General features: G+C 43.8%; 1 protein-coding gene across 2 annotated transcripts in view; it reads right to left on the minus strand.

The window, feature by feature from the left end:
- The window catches only part of HECW1 (HECT, C2 and WW domain containing E3 ubiquitin protein ligase 1), a 236,233-nt gene extending 213,092 nt beyond the window's left edge, over positions 1 to 23,141 (minus strand). For both annotated transcript variants that reach the window (XM_042889148.1, XM_042889147.1), the window contains exon 1: positions 23,083 to 23,141. In XM_042889148.1, coding sequence (XP_042745082.1) covers positions 23,083 to 23,112 — 30 coding nt within the window. In that variant the 5' untranslated portion in view covers positions 23,113 to 23,141. The remainder of the gene's footprint in view (positions 1 to 23,082) is intronic.
- Positions 23,142 to 23,494: the final 353 nt, after the last annotated feature.

Raw genomic sequence — 23,494 nt, forward strand, 5'->3', positions numbered from 1 at the left:
AAACTCCCATCCTCACATAAATCTGGCATGAAAGACAGGATAATACAAAACTGGACGGGAATCACTTTGAAATCATAAGAACAATGTGGTGTCCTTGCATTTCTAAATTAGGGTCAACATGAACATTTAAGCGACTTTTGAATTCCTTCTAATCATTTTAATCTAATCCCCAGTGCAGCTGAAAAGCAATCAAGCAGAAGAAAAGCACCTTTCCAATGACACAAATGCAATCATGCAATCTTCTCCACGCATGTAGACTTGTGCATCTTTCAGAGTGCAGATGTTCACAGCCCAAATAACAGCACACACCACTGAATACACTGATTTATGCTTGACCACGCTCCCAAACCATCCCATTACAAGTCCTCTGCGCTACCAACTCCACTTTGTAATTTCACATCAGGTTGCCAGTGGCAGCTAAACAAATATATTGGACAAGAAAAGCTGTCTTTTAGCTTCCCGACTAGACAACACACAAACTAAGGAGTAAATTATTCTGCTTGTTGCCTGTAATCCCTGCACTGTAAGAGCCTACTTTATGGATTATATTCAGTCTCTAAGAGAAAGACCCTCCAGGGATTGTAGTCCTTACTCATATTTTCCCACGTGCCTTCCCAGTGCCATTATCTTGAAAGATAAGTAACTAATTAACTGTTTTTCCAATTATCAGTCGTTTCAGAAAGCATCTCTGGATGAAAACAAATACACGTGCTTAAACATTTTCCTGAATTCTGACCATTACAAAGGAACCTTTGGTAAACCAGGCTTTATTTTACACACGTAGTTCAGATACCTTAATTAACCAACTCTGCATGGCCACAGCCTCCTTCCAGGAACTGAACAGAGATAGAACCCAGCTTTCTCACAACACCTAGAGGAATTTAATTACCTCCTCAACTTTGGCCCCTCTGTCAATTCCAATGATCTGATCAATGGGGTCAAAAGCTACAGGGGAGGCATGATAGGAGCGAGACAAAGAGAAACCAGAACAGAAGAATGTTATTCTGTAAGCCTCATTTCATTAGAAAATCAGGCTAAAGAAGCATCGTTGGACAAAAGACTTGTGACAGCAAATCACTTCCCTACTCATGTGCAGGAACGCAGCTGGGCAGCACAGTAATTGTGGACAAATTTAGATTTTGAAATGGTGTGCCTACCCTGCAGCAAAAAGAAGCCATTATATCGCCCATCCTCTTCCCATGCTCCTCCCCCTGCTCTTTTTAATGTTAACCATGGTGAAGGCTTGCTCCAACAGCGGGTTTCTCCTTTTGTTTGACAATATCGTGAAGTTGTAGATCTGTTTGTGAAATATGTTGCCATGGGAACTAATGTGTGCTGCCATGGAGATCATGTCAAACTCAGCCTCACATCTTCTCTGCAGACTAAAGAAAGCAAGAAGACAAACTGGGGAGGAGAAATTCTTCCTTGAAAACTGAATGTTTCGAAATATTAGCAAATGTAACAAAAGAAGTGACAAAAATGGAGGCTACTACGAAGCTATCAAAATTTACTAATAATTCACATGGTGCTCTCTGTGATGTCACCTTGTTTTTAATGATGTTCTTGGAAGGAGGGTAGCAAAATTTTTCAAAGTGATGAACAACATGTGTGAAAATCTAATAAATCCATTCATAGACTATCTACAGCCTAGCTATTTTTCCAAACCAAATAATTTTAAACAGCATGGGAGAGCAAAAGAAGACTATTAACTGCAGTGACTTGCAAAAACTGCATAAAGTGCATATGTTTAATAAGATGACTGAATGAAAAATGATTCATAACATACACGTGTAGCCAGATTAGGGTCTCGACTAAGGAGACAACTAAGAAACTGAAGATCAGTTCAAAATAAAGTAAATAAAAAATCATCTAGGTCTCTTTTTAAAGGAAATGGTGGCTGCAGAAAATTTTGTATTCATTCCCTGCACTACTCTAAAACCCTTATTATTTCTTTCTCCTGCATTCTTTAAATGAAAAGAAGCAGCCATAACTAAAAGCCACCACTAAATTACTTTAAGGACTTATGAGGTATTTTAAATCCTCCCAGTAGCTAAATCCTAAGCATTTAGGCTTCCTGAACAAAATCTGATAGACAAACTGTCCTCAAGCGCATTCAAATTAATTTTAAGCAGAGTCTCTCTAATCGTTTTGCAGTTTTCTTGCTTCAATATATCTAAGTCTTTGCCAGGTTATGGACAAAATAAGTCTGTTGGTTCATGGAACAACTTGAATTACTGCAAAAACACAGATGAAAGCTTAAAGATCCATCTTGAATAGCAGTCCCTGCCTGAGTGAATGTTAAACCTTGTCTAATGAGATATCTACCATGTTTTATGCAAGATATTGCACATCTCCTGTTTATACCAGTTCTTCACATTTGTTGCTTTGCACTCAGCACTGCCAATCTGCAGCCTTTATAGCTCTCATGCACAGATATTTTTGTATTTTATAAATGTACTTTTAAGAAGGCTATGGCAAGTGTTCTAAAATTCATCCAGTTAACTTTCTGTGAAGGAAGTGGAAATAAACACTGAAAATGTGAAGAAGCATGTTTGCTTGCTTGCGCTTACAGACTTCAGAAAACAACGATCACAGCGGTGAAAACTTTGCAGATCCATCAGTCCAAAGTTATTGTCAGAGAAAACACAGATTCAGCAAGACAGATTTCAGACTATTGCATAGCTCCACAGAGGCTGCTGAAACCTGAAATCCTATGAGAGCTGTATTTTCTCAGGCACAGAAGGCATTCCAAGTGTGTATTCCACAAACCTACACATATGATCAATGCTTCTAACACACAGGCAGAAAAGCCTTTCTACTATCTGATAAATCAAGTTGCAAAGCATATGACATTGTTTTCAGAGTTTGAAGAACAAGTAAACAGGAAAAAGCCACTAAACAAAATAAAAAGGAAGTGTTTTTTGTAATCATACAGCAATAAAATTACTTTTAGTAACTGAATTCAATTTTGGTAAGTAATAACTTTCTGTAAATAACATATATTTTAGACAAGAATAAGTTTTAGGATTCATAGACATAGCTCACAAATAAACTTTTTTTTTTTTCTTCTTTTCTTTCAACAAAAAAAAAACAACAATGCAAAACCATTTAAAAACGGATCAGTATCCTTCAGCATCCCTCTCCAAAACCAGCCAGGATCACTCACTGTCATGGGGACCAGCATGCCTCTTGCAATGCACTTGTACTGAATGCACTGATCTGCTGAGTTGCTCCCCTTCTGATTGTTTCATTTCACACATCTACATTATATTGATAAACAGCAGTCTAGAAAACTTGAGGCTTCTCATCTAAAAAGACCTTTCTTTTCACACAGATTGGCAAAGGCAGATGATAAAACTACAGGAAATTCATTTTAACCATGTCATGAACAGAATTAAGCTTATGCTATATATTCCTCTTTCTCCTCAGTCTCACTGGTTTGGCTACAAATCCATGAGTTTATGGGGTACTGACAGTATTTCTTCTCCTTAGGTACAATGCAAACAACACAGAAAAACAGCTCCTGCTTTTTCCTCAGCTAGCGCTGCTGCACCTATCATGGGACTGGCTGATGATACACAACGCACCTGACCAGTTCATTAATTGTACTTATCTTGTGGTAGAACCCTGGGAACAACAACAACAAAGCAGCTTTTTAACTGTTGCTTTTTTCTTCTTACCAGACTCTGAATTTGTACAGACTTGTTGCTTAGAGTTCAAATGTACCAGACACTTCTCCAGGACACAAAGGCAAACTCTGAGCCAGCCCAGAGACTGCAAAGTCTAGACAAAAGAATAAGCAGTGCCTGGACTACAACCCCTCTGGCAGGCATTTAGTTTGATGAGAGATCCCAAGAGCTCTTACAGCAGGCCAAACCCAAAAAGAACATAAAGAGATTGGGGACGGGATGTAACGAGAAACAGATTCATCAAGAAAAAATCACCTCAAACCAATTTAATTTCCTCTTGCAGCAAAGTAATAGTTTCTGAGGCTACAGAAAAAAAAGGCACAAATACATAATATCACGACTTCAAATAAGGTTTTTGATATAATCTCACACTATAATCCTAGAAGAGAGTTTTAAAAATATGGTCTAGCTGAAAATAACTCAGTCTAGATAGAAAACTCATTGAGCAATATCCAGACTGCAGCTATCACTGGTTCTATGAGAGCCTGTAGCACATGCTCAGTAGATCCCGCAGGCTGTCCTTCCTCAGTGGTTTCTTTACCTGGATGACAAAGTAAGAGTAGGCTTTAACTGAAGTAAGCTTGAATTCTGCAGACAAAACAAAACAGCAAACACTGCAAACATGCTGGAGGACAGAATCCAATATGATCTCAAAAAACTGGAGAAATCAGAAAAAAAACGAAACAGCGGAAGAGAAGCACAAAGCTGTACACAACAAGCAGAAGCAATTGCATAAATACAACTATGAGCACCCCCAGCAAGGCAGGAGTCTCATGGGAGAGGAACCACTGGGAGGAGTGGATAACAAACTGAACACAAGTCACAGTCAAAGCTATTGGGCAATAGACAGAAGAGCAGGTTGGGACAAAGAGGGCCGTGGCCTGCATAACGCTCAGAGTCATCCTCCCCTGTAATGAACATTAGCAAAGCTGGAGCTGCAGTACTGCATCTGCTCCTGGACACTGACTTCAAAGAAACCGGCACCGGTTAGCAAAAAAAAGTTAGGAAGACTGGAGGTGAAGTGAGAGGAATGGTGTAAGTAACATGGTTTAGTGTTCACAGTGCTACTGCAAAGAAGGAAATATTCTTTGTGCCCACAGTAGACAGAATGAGAAGCACTGGGATTGGTTATACAGCAAGAATTCAGTGTTAAACATTATGAAAAACTTCCTAATGACATCAGAGAGTTCAGATATATTTCTGACAAGAGTCTGTAGAATCCTCATCCTAAGAAGCATTTGAGAGCAGCTCCATTGAGCTCCCAGGGAGCACTGCAGCTATGACTGCTCCTGCAGTCCATCTCTACTTCTGTGTTCTCCCACAACAGACACATCAAGTAGTCATTTGTGCTCTATAAAACCCCCGGCATCCCAGCGTATCACCAGTAAGGACTCATCTACTGGGTACCACGTTTCCAAAAAAAAAAAAAAAAATTAAAAAAAAATTAAAAAAAAAAAATCAACAGAAAGCACGGTAGCATTTACCACAGAAAAAAAAAAAAAAAAAAAAAAAAAAAAAGTTCTTATTTTGTTTATTTCTTGGAATCATCTTCTAAACCCAGAGAAGATGAAGTAGGGCTGTAAAATCATGGGTACTGTGCAATAAAGACAGTGGAAGAGGTACTGCAACCATGAGCAAGGTATCTCTTTCACAAGAGAGGGAAATTGGAAACTATCACAACTCCATGTTGTCAAGTAGCTATAACATGACTTTTAACCAAAAGATAAGTAAACAAAATTACTACTAGTGGTCAGAACTTGATTTCTTGCAATTGCAGAATTACACACGGCAACAAAATATTTGAACATGGGGGTGTTATTCCAACTGGCATTTTCTGTAATTTGCACACCTCTTGGTAAGATTTGCAGAAGACAGTGGGACACAACAAGATATGACAGCTGCTTTAATTTCTTGTCAAATTCTCCCTCTATTTTTGTCTGCAATGAAATACAAATGGGACAAAAGCAATGACAGGTACCCTCTTTATCATGTGAGAAGGGAGAAAAAAATCACTTACACAAGTCAGCCTTTAGTTTAATGCAAAACAGATTGTGGAAGCAGTAGTCACTGAGAGCAAAGGGATAAATAATGTTCTTGCTAGCCGTTACACTAACGGTGAGATCGAGTGAATGCCTTGTAATTGCTGAGACAGATCCAGGCAGCATGCCTACTGAAGCACTGGTGAACTTGCTGCCCTGCTCAAGATGCAGGCTTACATAGCATGGTGTTGAGACATGAGCAGGGGCTGCTGAGTGGCCACATGCTCCCAGCAGCCCACACCAAGGAGCTTGTATGCCATCCCACAGGCCAGACGTGCTTCCTGCAGTACTGACAGGAGCCTTCAGCAGCAAGGTAAACATGGCTTCATGCCACTCTGGAGCATCCTACCTTCCAGGCTGAGTGTGCGGTACAACCTCTTACTGATGCTGCAAACAAAATTCTCCCTCATCTACTGGCTTTTTGGCAATCCACAATAGGTCACTCCTAATGCAGTTTCATTTTCTTAATTAAATTTTCTCTTAGGTATCATCATGGGGGATTATTTCCCTTTGCTTCCATTATTTAATATTTCCGAGCAGAGACAGTTTTATCCTGCCTTCAGGGCTTAGAAAGTTTCTCTCTTGATTAACCCCTAAGACAAGATGTCAGGATTTTGCTTTTTAAGCAAACAACATTCAAGTTTGTTAAGCAAACAACGTATAAAAAGACTGTACAGCAAGGTGTGGGAAGCTAAGGGAAAAGGTGAAACACTGTCAAGAAATGAAAAGAAAAAGTTGTTCCTCACCATCTCAAACTATACAGAGTAGAATTTATTTGTAAAAACAAAGGGAGAAAAACCCCCAAATCTAATTGCCTTCCAGTGGGAGCAGCACTTTAACAAGTTTAGTATAAATCAATGCTTTTCTCAGTGCTGAGGTGCCTGCTGTCTCAAATAAAAATCTCAGCTTTCCTGTTCAGAACTAAATTACCAACTAGCATGTACTGAAAATCCTTAAAGGACGAACCCTGCAAGCACACTGATCCCGTAAGAGGAAGATTCTAAATCACAAGTCCTGAAAATTCCTACATTGTGAGGAGTCCAACTTCTGTTTTTTCAGTGCTTATGTACAGAAATACTGGCTAAATATTCACTTATTCTTTATACTCTCCAAAAACGCTGCCCTACATAGTTATGCTCTGGTGATTATGAATCAACCACTGTTGCTCGTGACATTCTCCACTGACTGCAACATTCTGCAGCCCCTCTGCTAAAGCAGAACTAAACTGCCCAGGAAGACAGATGTGAGTGATGTACCTCAAATACAAAACAACAGTGTGAACTGACACAGAAATACTAACCAGCATTTCCAGTCCTCTGCTGTCACAGACAATCCTGAAGTAGATATAAGGTGAAATCTACATTACCTGTTTTTCATTTTTTTAGCTGTTTTGCTTAAGTTCACATCCAGGTTCTCCCTTGATAGAAGAGAATTACCACAGGAAAGTCCAACTTATCTTAAAATAGATAATGGTCCATTCCTAGCCTCTCTCCCCACTACAAAGTCTGGATATTTCCCAGGTATAAAAGATGGCTCACTTCTAGACAACTACAATGATGTGACATGTGACATGTTTGACCAACCTGATCTCCTTCTATGATCTAGTGACCCATCTGGTGGATGAAGGAAAGGCTGTTGATGTGGTCTACCTAGACTTCAGCAAAGCCTTTGACACTGTCTCCCACAGCATTCTCCTGCAGAAGCTGGCAGCCAGAGGCTTGGATGGGTACACTCTTGGCTGGGTAAGGAGCTGGCTGGAGGGCCGGGCACAGAGAGTGGTGGTGAATGGAGTTAAATCCAGCTGGCGACCGGTCGTGAGTGGTGTTCTGCAGGGGTCGGTGCTGGGGCCTGTCCTCTTCAATATCTTTATTGATGACCTTGATGAGGGCATCGAGTGCACCCTCAGTAAATTCGCAGATGACACCAAATTGGCTGGAAGTGTGGATCTGCCTGGGGGTAGCGAGGCCCTACAGAGGGATCTGGACAGGCTGGAGAGCTGGGCTGGAGCCAATGGGATGAGTTTCAACAAGGCCAAATGCCGGGTCCTGCACTTCGGCCACAACAACCCCAGGCGACGCTACAGGCTTGGGGCGGTGTGGCTGGAGGACTGCGTAGAGGAAATGGACCTGGGGGTATTGATTGATGCTTGGCTGAACATGAGCCGACAGTGTGCCCAGGTGGCCAAGAAGGCCAATGGCATCCTGGCTTGCATCAGAAACAGTGTTGCAAGCAGGAGCAGAGAGGTGATTGTTCCCCTATATTCAGCACTCATGAGGCCGCACCTCAAGTACTGTGTCCAGTTTTGGGCCCCTCACTGCAAGAAAGATATTGAGGCCCTGGAACGTGTTCAAAGAAGGGCAACAAAGCTGGTGAGGGGTCTGGAACACAGGCCATATGAGGAGAGGCTGAAGGAGCTGGGAACGTTCAGCCTGGAGAAGAGGAGGCTCAGGGGAGACCTCATTGCTCTAACTTCCTGAAGGGAGGTTGTAGTGAGCTGGGGGTCGGCCTCTTCTCTCGTGTCATCAGTGATAGGACCAGGGGGAATGGTTTCAAGCTACGGCAGGGGAGATTCAGGCTGGACATGAGGAAGTATTACTTTTCAGAAAGGGTGGTCAGGCACTGGAATGGATGCCCAGGGAGGTGGTGGAATCACCGACCCTGGGGGTGTTCAAGGAAAGACTGGATGTTGCGTTGAGGGACATGGTTTAGTAGGAGCTATTGGGAATAGGTGAACGGTTGGACTGGGTGATCTTTTAGGTCTTTTCCAACCTTAGTGATTCTATGATTCTATGATTCTATGACATACACATAATCCAATGGAGAGAGAAGGATCTTCAGAACCACCTAAAGCACAGGACACCTTAGCAGCCTTTAATAGCTACAGCTTGAACAAACAATTTGTCCCACGTGAGAACCTCAGGCTGGAAACTTCGCTGACATTTTCTGCATTGGGAAAGATTTAAAAATCACATCACCTACTAATAAGGCAAAGTAAAAAATGTCATAAACATCAGAAACGGTTGTCTACCAAATGTCTAACATTAGAGACAATTTTGTGAAATGCAAGGTATGATAGCTCTGAGTACAAAATCATCCAGTCACTGCCTGTACACTAAAGAACTGATGATCTTATATAAACAAGATAAATGCAGAAACAACAGCTCAGAGAAATAATCGTACAGTCATTTTGAAGTAGTAAACATTTGGGAAGGATCTGAACGAAGAAAGTAATAAGCTGTTCAGTCTTTTACCATTGAGTTCAATTAGAAGAGAAAGTAGCATGAAAAGAGTTGCCATTCTAATGGTAGAAACAGAGTGCCTCAGTCAGGTAAATCACCAAGCAAAAGAAGGGACAAAAAGGATGAGAACATGTAGCTAGGGATCTGCAGGATTCAACAGATCCATGAAGACAAAAACAGGATAAGTAGATTTTAAAAAATACCTAGGATAAAATGGAACAGAAGACATGAAAGGTGTACACCTACCTGGTGTAGGGAACCTGCTTTGCTAGGGGGTTGGACTCGATGATCTCTGGAGGTCCATTCCAACCCCTACAATTCTGTGATTCAGTGATTCTGTGAAAGCACTGATAGTCGATGAACAGCCTGATAAAGTCAGAGACACATACCAAGACCTTAAGTTCAAATACAGTGGGCTGGAGGAAAAAAAAAGGAAGGAGAAATCTGAATCCAGATGATGTAGCAGTAAGATATGACTAACTGGGAGGCACAGAGCTAGCAGAAAATTGCACTTCGGGGATTGGAATTAGAAGTAAGAGAATGAATTTAGAGGTGCAAAAGGAGTACCTGAGAAAAAACAAGAGCATACGATTTAAAAGTAACAAATCAGAAGAGGAAGAGTATGCAGGCACCAAAGATGAAGGCCAAACAGAAGACTAAGAAGATTTAGAGAAGGATATAAGAACAAAGATACGGGCAGCTCGTACACAGAAGGCAGTGCAAGGACATGACAGCAGTTTACAGAATCACAAGTGGAAAAGAGAATGGAGGCAAAGTGATGGTTCACCTCCTCTTTCAGTACAAGAAGGAGGGGGCACCAAAGGAAGGCAATAGAATTCAGGCTCACAGCAGACTGAAGAGGTGGTTCTTAATGTGATGGATGGGTAGTTGAGCAGTGAAATTCATTTTACCTTTATTATATAAGCATAAATATGTTCAAAGAAAAGTAGGAGGTGATTCTTGGTGCAGGTCTTCACTGAACGGTACTAAAAACAGAAACACCCAGTTCTGCACATGCATAGAAAATGGTTAGGATTGAGGGCAAGGAAATAATAGAGAGAAGTTATTTTCTCGTGGCAGACAAAAATGTTTGTTATGTTCTCTAAATGTTCTTTAGTCACAATGGAGATAATTCTATTCCGACCTTTTGTTTGACCCACTGCAGTCATTCATACACTGGGTTACCCCAATTTCTCAGTGACATCCTCATTTTAGTGCAATCCCTGCCAAAATGCCATCTCATTTGCTACAGTTTCTTGGCAAGTCTTTACTCTGAGGTCTCCAGATCTTTTCATAGGTGACTACTGTCACAGTCACAAACACTTTAAGCCAGCATACAATGACATGAAGAAATACCATGCCTCCCTCCATCCTTTTTCTGTCTGCTTGCATTGACATAACTGTTCTTCAGACAGCCCAATAAATCTTGTCTGGGTTATAATCAAGACATAAAATTACTTCTAGCCTGGGTCAGTTCCCTGATGCAGTTCTCCACATGGCCACACAAATGCATGTGTCCCGTCACAATGAAATGAATAATGCCCCAGAGAAAGTGGCTGGAAAAGCAGCAGGATGCACTGGGATTATTTAGCCCGGAGATGAGAAGGCTCAGGGGGAATCTTATCAATGTAGATAGCAACTTGGAGGGAGTGAAGAAGACAGAGCCAGGCTCTTCTCAGTTGTGCCCAGTGACAAAACAATACGCAATGAGCATAAACTGAAATAGAGAAAATTCCATTTAAGCATGAGAAAGAAATTCAGGGCCACAAGAACACAGGTTAGAGAAGTGTCATGTTGTATCTGCTATTCAGTTATCTAGGAGGAAGTCAGAGGGGTCACAGCACAGCCAAAAAAGGATTTTAATAAGTTCTTAAGATTCAGTCTACAAACCAAAAATGGCAAAGAAAAGCACAGCACAGCATAGTTATGATCTCAGAAAGATTCCGGTTTTCAGCCATGGTGTGCAAGACACTCTAAAGGCAAATAGAAAGAATTTGTCATAATGTTATTATTGTTCTTATGCAATACTCAGCAATCAACTCTCAGCATTAAAGAACATGAAGCACAGTGATAAGTCTTCTGCTGTTCCTCTTTTGTTTTGTCCATGGGCAGATAAAACATTTGACACCTCCAAGTTATGCCCAGATAATGTGGCTACCCGGAGTGGGGAGCCAGTGACCCTCAAAGCAGAGAATCCCACCCATCATCCAACAGAAGAAGCACAGGGCAGGGGAAGATTGAAGGGTATCCATACATGCCCGATACAAGGCAAATGTTAGTAAAGATGCACAAGAAATAGGTGAACTAAACAGTATGAGAAATATTATCGGGGCTACGAAAAAATACAAAAACACAACAAAATATTAACCTTCCATTTCTTCGTTTTATTTAGAAGATAATAAAACTACTATGTCTTTGCACAGTGTGGTCTGAATAAGGAGCCACTCAATTGTTGCACAAACGCACTGTCGAGTGCTCACACTAAGAAAAATGCATTTTCCACCTCTGCGTTTCAGCAGACGAAGCAGCCAGAGGATGGGCTTCCAACTCACCTGAGCAACCCACAGAGCATGGCATTAAAAAGGTCTTTGCAGGAATAAGATGAATAGTCACAAAAAGAGAGAAAGAGAAAGCTCCTGAAACAGTAAGACTTTAATTGAAGCCACCATTTTTCTATTTATTGCACTAATGCTTGATTTCACTGCCACAGGAGAAGGAAAGCCAAAATAGGACACATCTTTCCCTCATTACTATCACTTTTGAATGACCTGCTGCAAAGAGTTTGCCTTTGCTGTACCTCAGCAAATGAGACCAGCAGTGTCAAAGTACAGGCCTTTTTGCAACTAAAAATGTCATCTCAGAAGTGAAAACAGACAGACCTAAACAGCAGAGGTGTGCTTAACTTGCACCAGCTTAAACTTGAAGCTCAAAGATTTCATAGGCTTGCTACAGAGAGAATAGACATATTAGTTCCCATAGCTATAGAAAAGGTGTTTGTGATGTGGAAGGAAGTAGAGATAATGACAAGAGGGAAAAAATTGCTCCTAGCACTGTCAAAAGGCAGAAAAGAAAAAAGAACCCTGCTAATGTGTGTCTCTGTCCCCCATAAAGGTGCAGCTAATTTTTTCGCAGTTATTTTAAGGACTCATGGGCTGAATGTATCCTTACTGCAAGATCAGTGGTTTAAATGGACCCAATGTAGCCATGAGGTCGGCCCCAGGCTTCCACAAAGCAAATACAATAGGATGACAACTATGATGTGCTAGAGACAGGAGATAGTTTTTAAGAAGCAGCTCTATGAAGCAGAGTAGGTCAGGCCTCCTTTTCTGCATTGTAGGAAATAAAAACATTTTGAAGTTTTCCTGAAAGCTGACGCATAACAACATCAACTTTGTCACACCTCCATCTCTGATCTTCCCCCAACTGGATCTGATCGTTAAACAAGGCTGCAGGGCTCCAGCTCCTCTGAATAGCTGCCAGCCGCAGCACAAACACATTCTCACGAGGCACATTTTGATTCTGTTTAAAACAGCCTTTTTTGACAGAAAACCATTCCACTGGCAAATTTTCACGCAGAAATACTTAATATGCCACCCCTCCTCCCACATGTGCAAGCACCAGAACTATTTGAAGAAGGTAATTACACTGCCTGTTCACACTTCATTGGATTGCTTCTACCAGGTTTCCAGTCTTTTCTTTGCTGGGAGAAGGAGAAACCAACAAAAGTTGGACAACAATAGGGTGATCCAACAATAGGGTGATAAGTAGATGCAAGGAAAAAGAATATTTTTTAAAGGAGGCTTGATAGCCTCAAGGTGGTTTGCATGGAGATGAAATCAGCTCTGTACTGGAGCAGTCAGCCTTTGAAAAATGCACATAATTACACCGTATTTCTAACTGCTACATGACATGAGTTCAATGTACAATTGAAGAAGTACGTGCAGTGGGGGGCTGAGGGGGTGGTCTCTTATTTCCAGCAAACAACCCTCTGGTGCGGCACCAACCCAAGCAGCTTGTGTGTGCTGAGCTCAGCTGCCAAGGCTGGCTGGAGGCCCTGAATCAGATCAAGGCTGAGAAGATGAGCCAGGGCACCACTGCAGGAACACAAAGTGTATGGCAAGACCAGTGTGCTTGGTTAGGGGTCGTTGAGAAAGCTTACTCCATGCCAGGCCTCTGTGGCCTAAAATAAGATATTTCTCCTCCAAGGTAATTATATAAGAATTACTCCTCATTAGACTTGATACCTCAAGTGGATCCAGAACTTGCCTGCTAACTTAAGCACAAAAAAAAAAAAAAAAAAAAAAAAAAAAAAAAAAAAAAAAAAAGTTTATTAATCCTTGCTTCAAGAAAATTCCAAACAGTCAAAACCAAAAGCTCTGAAAGAAAGCTAACTGACTTTTGAATCATTTATCGTTGTCATCAACAACTACAGTTCTACCTATGTTTCTCTGAGAAGTTCTTGATTTGCATTAAGAGAGACTTCTTCAGCTGCAAAGTCTCCCTCCTATATCATTCCCTACCAGAGACTGGGGATAAAGGATCAGGGGAAGAAGTTACAAAAAGTCAATGATTGGGGCTGAGAGGTGCATCTGGAAAGCAAGTTCTCAGTGACATTTTACCTCACTCTTTAACTGGAGTGAGCCCAACAACTTTCTAAGCTCTGATCCTAGTCCTGCTGGGCTTGAAGACCTTGTTACCGTATGTAGACCTTGTTATCATGTGTATTCAGAGCTCTGATACTCAACAGGCTGAATTACATCAGTATCCTATTACCCAGGCAGTTGTATCCGAGATTTCATACTTGCCATTGGCCACCAGGATCCATCTCAGAAAACTTCTGCATGAAGTACACCAAATGAGCATGCAGATTATCATTAGGCACAACACTGAAGCATGGAGAAAGACAGAGGTCAGAAGACTAATACTGATGACAGATATTTGAATCCCAGATCAAATGAACGGGACTTGCGCAGAACTTAGGCATTAATGCTGGAAACTGTAATCCTCAAACCGACACTCACTGCTACTGGCCCCTGCTTTACACATTAACTGTGTTTAGAGACCTCTGGTTCTGCTCCCAGGCATCCTAAAAACACCTGAGTGTTGATATCCCACATGCTGTTCAACACATAAAATACACGAACAAGTCCTTGGAACAAGCACTGGCACCAGACACTCCCCCTCTGCCCTTTATATCAGACTTATGCTTCCTCTCGCGCTCTGGCTGAATGAATTTTTGAATGCAGACGACAGCAACTGACCAGATGGGCATAAATTCTGCATCACACTCACGCACACTTGGAAAAGCCTCCCGCCTGTTAGGACACATTCCTGGAAAGTCACAGATCTGCACTTTAAGATAAAGTGCACTACAGAAATGGCAGAGATGCAGCAGCACGCTGGTTTTGCCTGCATTATGCTAAAACTAAAAGCCTTGGGGAACACAGAGCAGGAGCCCTGCTGCTGTCTGCAAGTAAGCCAGTAGCATGCAGTCAATACAAGCTAATGTAGAATGCCTCCTTTTAGGGCAGCACTGCTTAAAACATGGCTGTAATACCCTTGGACATAAGCTGGTAAGCATCACGTCATGCAGACACAGTAACTGAGATCTTCATTTGTTTATGGCCATCTTTCTACTTTTGTTTCGGGGTATATCTGTCCCTCTCAGGGTCATGCAGGAATGAGCTATTATTCAGATCATCAACAGTGTATTTATATCCCTTTTGGTCCAGGTAGTTAAAGGAGATGAACTTAGTTTCCCAGTGAGTTATTGGAAGGCCATCACACAGATTGATCTCCTGTCCATCTCTCAGAGCTATTACAAGGGGGTCACAAGTCAGCCAAACACATTATTCACCGTGGGCCTCCCTGAGCTGCTAATAGATCCAGTGCAAATCCTGCTTACACATCCAGCTCCGTGTTCTTCCCTTGCTGAGCTGCATGCACACAAGCCCTGAGCCTGCTGCCACCATCCCAAGGCGAGCTGTCTTTCTGGTGTCCCTGGGATTCCATAGGCAGGTAACACCACACACACACATACACAAAAGGAGATGCAAGAATTAAGTTGGGAAAAATAGATCAAAGCAGGCATATATTTAACTTGAGAGTCCAAACTACAACTGTACTATACTGATAAATCATTATACACATAAATTCCACATTTTATAATCACTAGGATTACAGTCTTACGTGAATAACCTGATGTGACCAAATTATTTTAAGTGAGCTGAGACTGCTGGGAACATTTATATTCCCATTTCCAAACGTGGGCTTAGACATATCACCTCTGACTCACAATATCACATCCATCCTTTCTCTCTGAAGAAGGAACTTCATTCTGCCACCTCTTTCAGGAAACCACTTCTTAACCATTTCCAACGACATCTTTTGTTTCGTTTCCCAGCATGGTGATGGGGGAAAGTGGAGGCTCCTGCAGGCAGACTGGCATGGGCTGCTGCCCCTGTTCCAGGCTTCAAAAAGCCACTTTTGCAGGCAGGCTAAGTATTAGAGTCGCAGTGTCCAGTATGGGCAGAAATGCAAGGAAAGGAGAAAGGGCACAAGGGCAGTCTAGCCCTTTCTGGAACTTCTGCAATGACCTCCTTGGGTTTGTGCTCATCTTCCAAGCTGGACATGATGCTATAGTTGATGCCAGGAGGAAGTCACCACGCATCTCTGACAAGCAAATCTAGCAGCTGACCTTAAATGGGATTCCTAAAAGGCACTGGCTGCTTACATCCATCTCCAAAATCAACCTCCAGCCAAATCTTAGCAGCACAAAGAGCAAGATTAATCCACAGAAGCATCCAGAACATTTCACCACGCCTTTGATACAGTTTTCCTGTATTTTTTTGGCAGCACAATTGCTTGTTGATTCTGTTCACACATCTCAATCTTTACGATTCCCTTTTCACCAATCAGTTCTTTTAACACTAGTTGTAGGGTGTCCTAAGCAAGCACTCTCTCTGCATCTGTTCCTGGTTTATAAACAGTTGAGCACAGAAAGATACAAAAGCATTTTAGCATTCATGTACTTCTGCTTAGGGGGTATATTTTTAATTTGGAATATCCCAATATAACTGTTCAATACAGACACTAAGTTTGTTTTGCTACGCCTTTCTATTAGGCACAGAGTATTAACATGAGCTATGAATACATGTTCTCATTGTCCAAGCTGAACATTGGCCCAGGAACCACTGTGTGTGTAGCAAGGCATGCTGGACAGAATAGCTGTGCTTTGCAACTACCAGGTCTTGTAGAGTAGAAAGGGGAGAAGGAAGTGGGAAGGGAAAGAAAGACAGAAGAAGGTGAGAAGGGAGCTGCCAAAGAGAATGGAAATTGATGGGCAGAGAGCAAGTATGAAAAGTCATCGAAGAGGTTTGAATGACACAGTTCTGAGGAGCATGAAGGAACACAAAGTAAAATTTCAGGAGCTGATAATGGTTCTACATCAACATGTTGGCCCTTGGACCTACAGAAGAACTTCTGCTTTCAGTCAGGTGTGAAATATTGTAATTTGGTGGGAGCTTTGCTCATATCAGAATGAATGAATGTATCCCTTCCAGGTGTAAAACAAAATCTATAAGCACTGGAATGCCAAAAATGGAAACCAAAAATGAGTAAATCAGCCTAACTCTTATAAGCCACCATAACGATAGGTCTTGGAAAAGGAGTTCTGCCACAGGGCCCAGTGCGTATATGCTGGAATTCTTTTCTAGCCTAATAAGAAGAGAAGGAGAAGGAAAACCAGTTCAGTTCATTATCCCCTAATAGCAGTCTGGATACTAACTCTGTAGTTGTCTCTACTTTAGCCTGGTGCTAGAACAACGAGAATGAAATGTCAGTGCAAATATGCAGCTTCCCTATAATACTCAGCTTTGTTTAAAACAAAAAAAAAAAAATACAAAAAAAGCCTCAACACCCCCACAGAAAAACAACCAACCATCACCACCACCAAACACATAAACATATACATCACAAAAGGCCAGATGGTACTGCTCTTCACCAAGCAGACCTTCCAGTAACTTTAGTAGGAGCTTTGTGCACTTTCAGACCAAAGAATGTGCCTCAATAATCCTTTTATTTGTCTCAGGTCTCTACTGTGACTCTGGGTATGTATGCAGTGTTTCTGAATCACGGTATCACGATATCATGGTATCAGCCTCAGATTGATGACCCTTTAAAAAAGCACAGTGAGGATAAATAAACTCAAGTTCATGACAAGATCCCACTCCTCATTCTTACATAGCTTCCACAGGCCTATAAACAAGGCAGCAGATTTAATGGCTAAAAGGCCTTTCACCAATCTGGAACAGCATAATCTTGGAAACGGATGTTCTGACTCCAGGATGAAATAGTTCATGCACTCCCTGTCTCCTCTTTCCACCGTAAGCACAATTCAACCTCACTACAAAAACAAGATGCTGCTTCAGAGAGTAAATCTGCTGTCTGCTTCAGACAGTCATGCAGCTGCACACAAAAAGTGTATATTCTTATTAAAAATACACAGCATCTTTTTTTCCACACATCATTAAAGACACTTGACAACCCAATATTTGACAGACACTCTGCATTGTTACATGAATTGTAAAGCTTTCAATTTTCCTGAGGTTGCTTTAAGATAGAGACACAAGACTTTGTCACAAATAACAACATCAGCCTTGACAGGGCCCAGGTTGGAAAGGAAAGCACCAAGCTGCCCAAGGGACCACTCAGGCCCATCAGGTGATCTCATCCACCCCACTGTTGTGTCAAGCACTTGTAAGCAGCAGCCTCCCCAAGCATTTGCTATGTCCGGCAGGAAGGAAGATGCAGCTCGAATCGTTCAGGACCTGCTTTACAGCAGGTGCTCAGCTCTCAAGCAAAGCCAGATTATCCCCAACTTCTCTGCTTCTTACTTAGCTCAGCAAAGTTCACGCCGAATGCGTTCTGCTGAAGAGACAAGCTTTGGCAGGATAGTTTGTTGCAGAGAGAAACAGGATGCACAGCAATGCCTTTAAAGATCTGGGGATCCTTGGTGTGTCTGCTTTGTACAGCCGGGCACTCAGAGGAGATTGACCAACACATGGAAGAGAACTTGTCTGACAGTCTCTGCAAACACTCCCCATGGCTTGCCCTCCTCTTTCTGTCCCTCAGGAAAAGCAGACAGTTTGCTGCTTCACCTCCTCTGCTGCCACATGCTGGGAAGGAGCATCCACCTGGCTTCCTCTCTGCAGAATGGGTGTTGTGGGTAGCACATCAGCTCTTCCCAAGATCACAGGATGCCATTCTCAACTGTGCGTGGAGATGTGTGAAAGCACTCTGCCAGCAACAAAGCGGCGTGCTCCTCCTTTCTGTACAATAGCTCTGTTGAACCAGACGTTCTGGGACCTGAGAAGCCTGATTCACCTAATTGAAGGTGCACGCAGCAGACGTTTTCCTATGGTACGGAAAAATTAATTATATCACATGACAGATTTCAGTCCTGGTGTTCAAGAGCTCATTAACAAAACTACTATAAGTGGTGCTAATAGAAACAAATGCCTTTAACATCACGGGGTTCCCAGATGACTCTTGCTACAGAGATGGATGACAAATCACTGTCAGTCATCCTTAAATTCCATATTGACTACACTGAAGCAATTACCTGTTTATTTTTAGAACATGTTCCATTTTAAACACAAGTGATTCACTCCAAGAGATGTTTTGTGCTGTATCGCTACTTCATGGGTTAACAGCTCTCAAATTTAAATGGCTTTACATTCTGGACAAACACTGCTTTTTTTTTTTTTTTTTTTCCTTTGCCTCTAGACATCGGATGGGAATTTTAATTCAGGCTTAAAACCAAACAAATGCTAGTCTTCAGCAGGCATCTGCAGAGAAATATAAAAATATCTGGAAAGTGTGAAAACGAGCGCCTGTTTTGCTAAACGCATGAAATGAAGCCTCCGCTGAGTGCTCAGCAGCAGCATTCTGATTGCTGCACACACGCTCTCTTCCAAGTCCTCCTGCTCTGCAGCAGGGGAAGGCTGCCTTCCCGCATCCTCAGAGAACTTCGTGATGTGATGAGCTCAACGGTCCCCTAGGGAGCCCAGAACTGATGGTTTCCTTTGACATTTCAAACACCAGCATGAGGGCTTCCCTCATCTTTTAATGCCTAAAGGAACAACCCATTTTATTGCTTCCCCCAGCCAACTCAAGGTTTATCTGCATTGTAGGCAATGGTCCAGACAGAAGGAAGAGGAGCTGGAAAGAAGCCCAAGCTGCCGTTGTCCTGTAAAATGAGGGTGGGGTGGAGATTATGGGAAGGAGAGTACTGGGAAGCAAAGGTTTCTCCTGTTGGTCCCTCTGGAGAGAGAGTACAAGCAGGAGCTGCCCCAGGCACTGCAGTGGAGAACCAGGGAACCAGGCTCAGCTACTGCTTGGCTTAACCCAGCCCCTGCCTCCTTCTGAAGGGAGCAAGCTTCTGGGCCACAGACCTTTCTTGCCCCCAGCAGTTTGACACCCGTGACAACGTGACAACGGCATACCTATTCTGCCTGCAGCCTGGACCAGTCTTACCAGTCTGTATGCTGAGGAAGCCACAAACATCCCAGATGAGAAGGGGACTCCGCCTTGCCCAAAGGAACAGCCCAAACACCACCAGAGAGGCAGCCCTGACCTAAACTTCCCACTTCAGAGCTGACACTGGAGTATCCTGCCACAGCATTGCTGATCAAAAAAAAATCTAGGACTGACTCAAAGTCCATTTCACAGCTACAAGTCCATTACACAGCTGCCTGGCCACCATTCATTAACTGTAATGAAAATGATCCCGGCTTCCTTGCATCAAAGAATCTTGCTATTTCTTCATTCATTCCAAACACTTTGCTGAACTCAAAATCCACCCTGAAAACATCAAATGGGGTAGCTGGCATCTCTGCCTGCCCTGCTCCTGGCTGTGCTTTTACTTTTCCCTATGCTGCATGCCCCCCCACCTTCATGAGCATACATGGGAAACCAAAACATTTACTTACATCTGAGGGCAAATGCCCAAGTACGTAAAATTTGGCCTTATACTTTATTAGAATTAATATTCACCAAATCTGAGACCAGAAGAAATTTATTTCTAAGGAATTAAACCAACTCCCTGCAGTGCTTGCCAATCAGCCATTGCAGAATTACAACAGCACATGAAACCTCACAAGAGAAACAGGTGGGAAAAAAAAGTCTCAACCAGAAGTAAAACTGACTCATCTCTTTATTGCCAACACCAAGAAAGATGCTGAGCGTAAACAAACAGTAGACATCCTGAAAAAAATAGGGAGTCACAATTTCTTTTAATGTAATGTGAATAGGCAGATAGTCAAGCTGGAGAGGACAGGACCATCCTTCAGCCACTCTGGACCTAAAGGAAGTGGCTAGCACCAGGGTGAAGTTTCCAGGAGTGGCAAGGCCACCAAGGACCTGGAAGCAGGGAGAAAGCTGACAACTCCCCACTCGTGGGGAGCTCCTCACTACACAGGCTGAAGAGCTGCAGCTGCGGGAGTGTGACCAATTCAGGGATGGCACATGCACATTTAAATCTCAGACTCTGTTGCTCTGGGTGGCCTTCACAAGGCACTTTGACCTGAGCTAGCTAGCATCCCATCTGAGAGAGAACCAGAGGACTTGTATAAGCGTCAAGCTCTATGCCCTGGCTGCTGGGTTCTACACAGACTACAAGCTCTGCACGCTGACATCAGTCCTGTGAATATCCCTAAGTGTGGGGAAACTAAATAGGTTAAGACTTGGGATCAGGGAGCCTTGGGAGGAACATAAGGAAAATCACTGTGAAAACAAGTTAGATTCCCTGGCAGAATTCATGATGACCGACTAACATACTTTGAAGTAACTATTTTGTTACTTACTAAAAGCCCTTTGTTTGAGCTTCAACTAGCAGGTGGGATTAATGAAGAAGTTGTACTATTAGAATTATTATTTTTTTTTAAGCAGCTTTTACCAGAGTTGAAACCAAGGAGGCAACCTTAATGCCTGTAACCCCACCACTGAGATTTCCAATGATTTCAAAGAATGGATAGCATCACCTCTGTTAGAACAGCTCCTGGCCTGACAGTATTCAACACCAAGACTCTCCCACCTTGAATCTCTCCCCCAGTATCAGAACCACACCTTTCCAAGTATCTCAGAAACAAACTAACAAGCTAAATCTTGCTTCTTGCTTATTGAAGTAATTGTTTGTATGAGGGCTATTCACAAAAGGAGGCAAGGAGAAGCATTTAGTGCTGCCATGAGTGAATACTGCTCAACTTCAGAGGAAGCACGTGCAGAACTCCGTGAAGCTTCTCTGGGATCATCTTGTGACTGCAAAGAATGCTAGATTGTGCGCCACCTGTATGAAATACAAACCGCAGAGTGATACATTGCTTTGTTTACTAACAGCCCTGGGCCAATTATTTATTGGAACATGGTAAGTACCACGTTGTTTATCGGAATGCATTTAAAAAACAGAGCATACAGATTTTGAATTCGTTATTTAGGATGTTCTGAATCTGAGTGGATGGTTTTGCTGTCGAATTACTGCCGCTTTCAGGTATATATAGCTCCTGATAGTCACCAAGTGTGTTTTGTGCTTTGGCCCACTCCAGTTTCATGCAAGCACCTTTACGAGAAAGAGCTGACTGATACCACAGAGGCTGGGAGGCCAATGCTCAGGCCACACTAAACCAGCTGTGCACCACTGCACGTACGACACAAGCAATACAACATGCCACAACCACCGAGTCACGTGCCTTACTCCTCCTCACAAATGCCGGCCATTGGAGCGACCACCGTTCTGAGCTGACTGCCACTCACCCAATGAGAAAACTGAACGTGCATTTCTTCCACAGGGACAGGTACTCTCTTTCCCCCCCCCCAACAGAGAGCGCCTGTATTGCGGGAGGAGTGCTGTGCTGGCAGAGCGAATGCTGCTTTTTACATCTACTCCTGGTTCCAGTGTGAAAATCAGCATCGCACCTGTGCTGTCCAAATGGGTCTACATTACAGAGAGGGGAGCGGGGAGAGCAGTCAGGATACACACTGTACTCCACTTCTTCATAACACACACGTACTACATGGAGAAACGATAATCCCTTCTTAGTAGAAAATCCAAATTTCCAAAACGAATCCCCAGGCTAAAATGAATTGTTGCAATAACCACAATCCTAGCGTGAGTGCTAATCAGAGAGACGCAGCTGACCACCTGCTATGTGTCATACATAAGGCCAAGCAGCTCTGTGTCCCGATGGTGGGCTGCCCCCATGGGCTGGGTGCCTTGCCATGCCCTGATGGCTGGGTGCCCCCGGAATGAGATGGCAGCGCTGCTGGGCGTGCGGCCGCTGGACTCTTTCACTACGCACTTCTGCTGAGTGCAGCATTAAGGGGGAAAAAAAAAAAAAGCACTACTGCAGCTCTGAACAGCAGGATGCAAAAATCCAAACCCTGGCCAAGTGATTTCTTCTTCAAGTGTAAAAAGCACACAGCAAACAAAGCAGGAGGCAACACATTGTACATGCCTGTTTTGGTGCAAATCCATTTTCCGTGAAAATGAAAAACGAGAAAAGCATCATTTGACAATGCTGGATGCTAGGGTACTTAACATACCTACAGGAATTTTATTTAATTGCTGATGGAAAAGGCAGTTACATAAGAAGGTAATAACCAAAACATGAAATCATGAGGTTAGACTACAGCAAAACGGGAGGAGGCAAAAGAAGGCAGGTTGTGCTTTAAATTTTGCTGCATTGTCAGGGAGCCAAAAAAAAAAACAACAAAACCCACAGATTCGGGGGCTTCTCCTGAAGGGCAGAACCACGACCACGGCAATCCCGCACGGGACTCCCCGCCGCCGGCACGCAGCCACATCGCACCGTGCAGCCGTGCGGCTCCCCGCTCAGGGCCCTGCGGGCAGGCCGGAGCAGCCAGATGCTCCACAGAGAACAAAACCACGCGTACACACGGGCGCCCGCCGCTCGCAGCCGGCTGCCGGCTCCCCGCAGCACGGCCGGTCTCTCGGCACAAAGGTGCCCGGCAGGGAGCCCCCGGCAGGCCGCCGCCGTCCCTCCATCCCCCCGGGAAGGGCAGGGCAGGGCCGGGCCGGGCGACACCGGCCTCCCTTACCTGGACAATGCCGGCCTGGGCACAGCTCATGCTCCCCCGGCAGCGCGGCTGGCAGGGCTCACATCCCACACGTGCTCCGGGCAGCGCCGCCCGTGCGTCAGCCCCCGCCGAAGCTCACCATGGTCCGGCAGCACCGGCCGCAACGCCCGCAACGCCGCCGCGCTCCCCCCTCCTCCTCTTCCTCCTTCTCCTCCTCCTCCTCCTCCCCACCAGCCTCCTCCCACCCCGCCGCCCGTCGCCGAGTACCGGGCGCTCGGAGCCACCCACACGCCGCGGCGGGCGCCCGGCAGCCCTGCCCGCCCCTCAGCGCGACGCCCGGCCCGGCCCCCGCCTCCGCCCCGGGGCCGCCTGGGGACGGTCGCCGGCGGCCCCTGGGGGTGGCGGCCTCCTCCGGGCCGAAGCGGGGACCCTG

Source organism: Lagopus leucura, unplaced genomic scaffold, assembly GCF_019238085.1.
Source record: "Lagopus leucura isolate 7727_CA_CO unplaced genomic scaffold, USGS_WTPT01 Super-Scaffold_100157, whole genome shotgun sequence".
NCBI classification, from domain to species: Eukaryota; Metazoa; Chordata; class Aves; order Galliformes; family Phasianidae; genus Lagopus; species Lagopus leucura.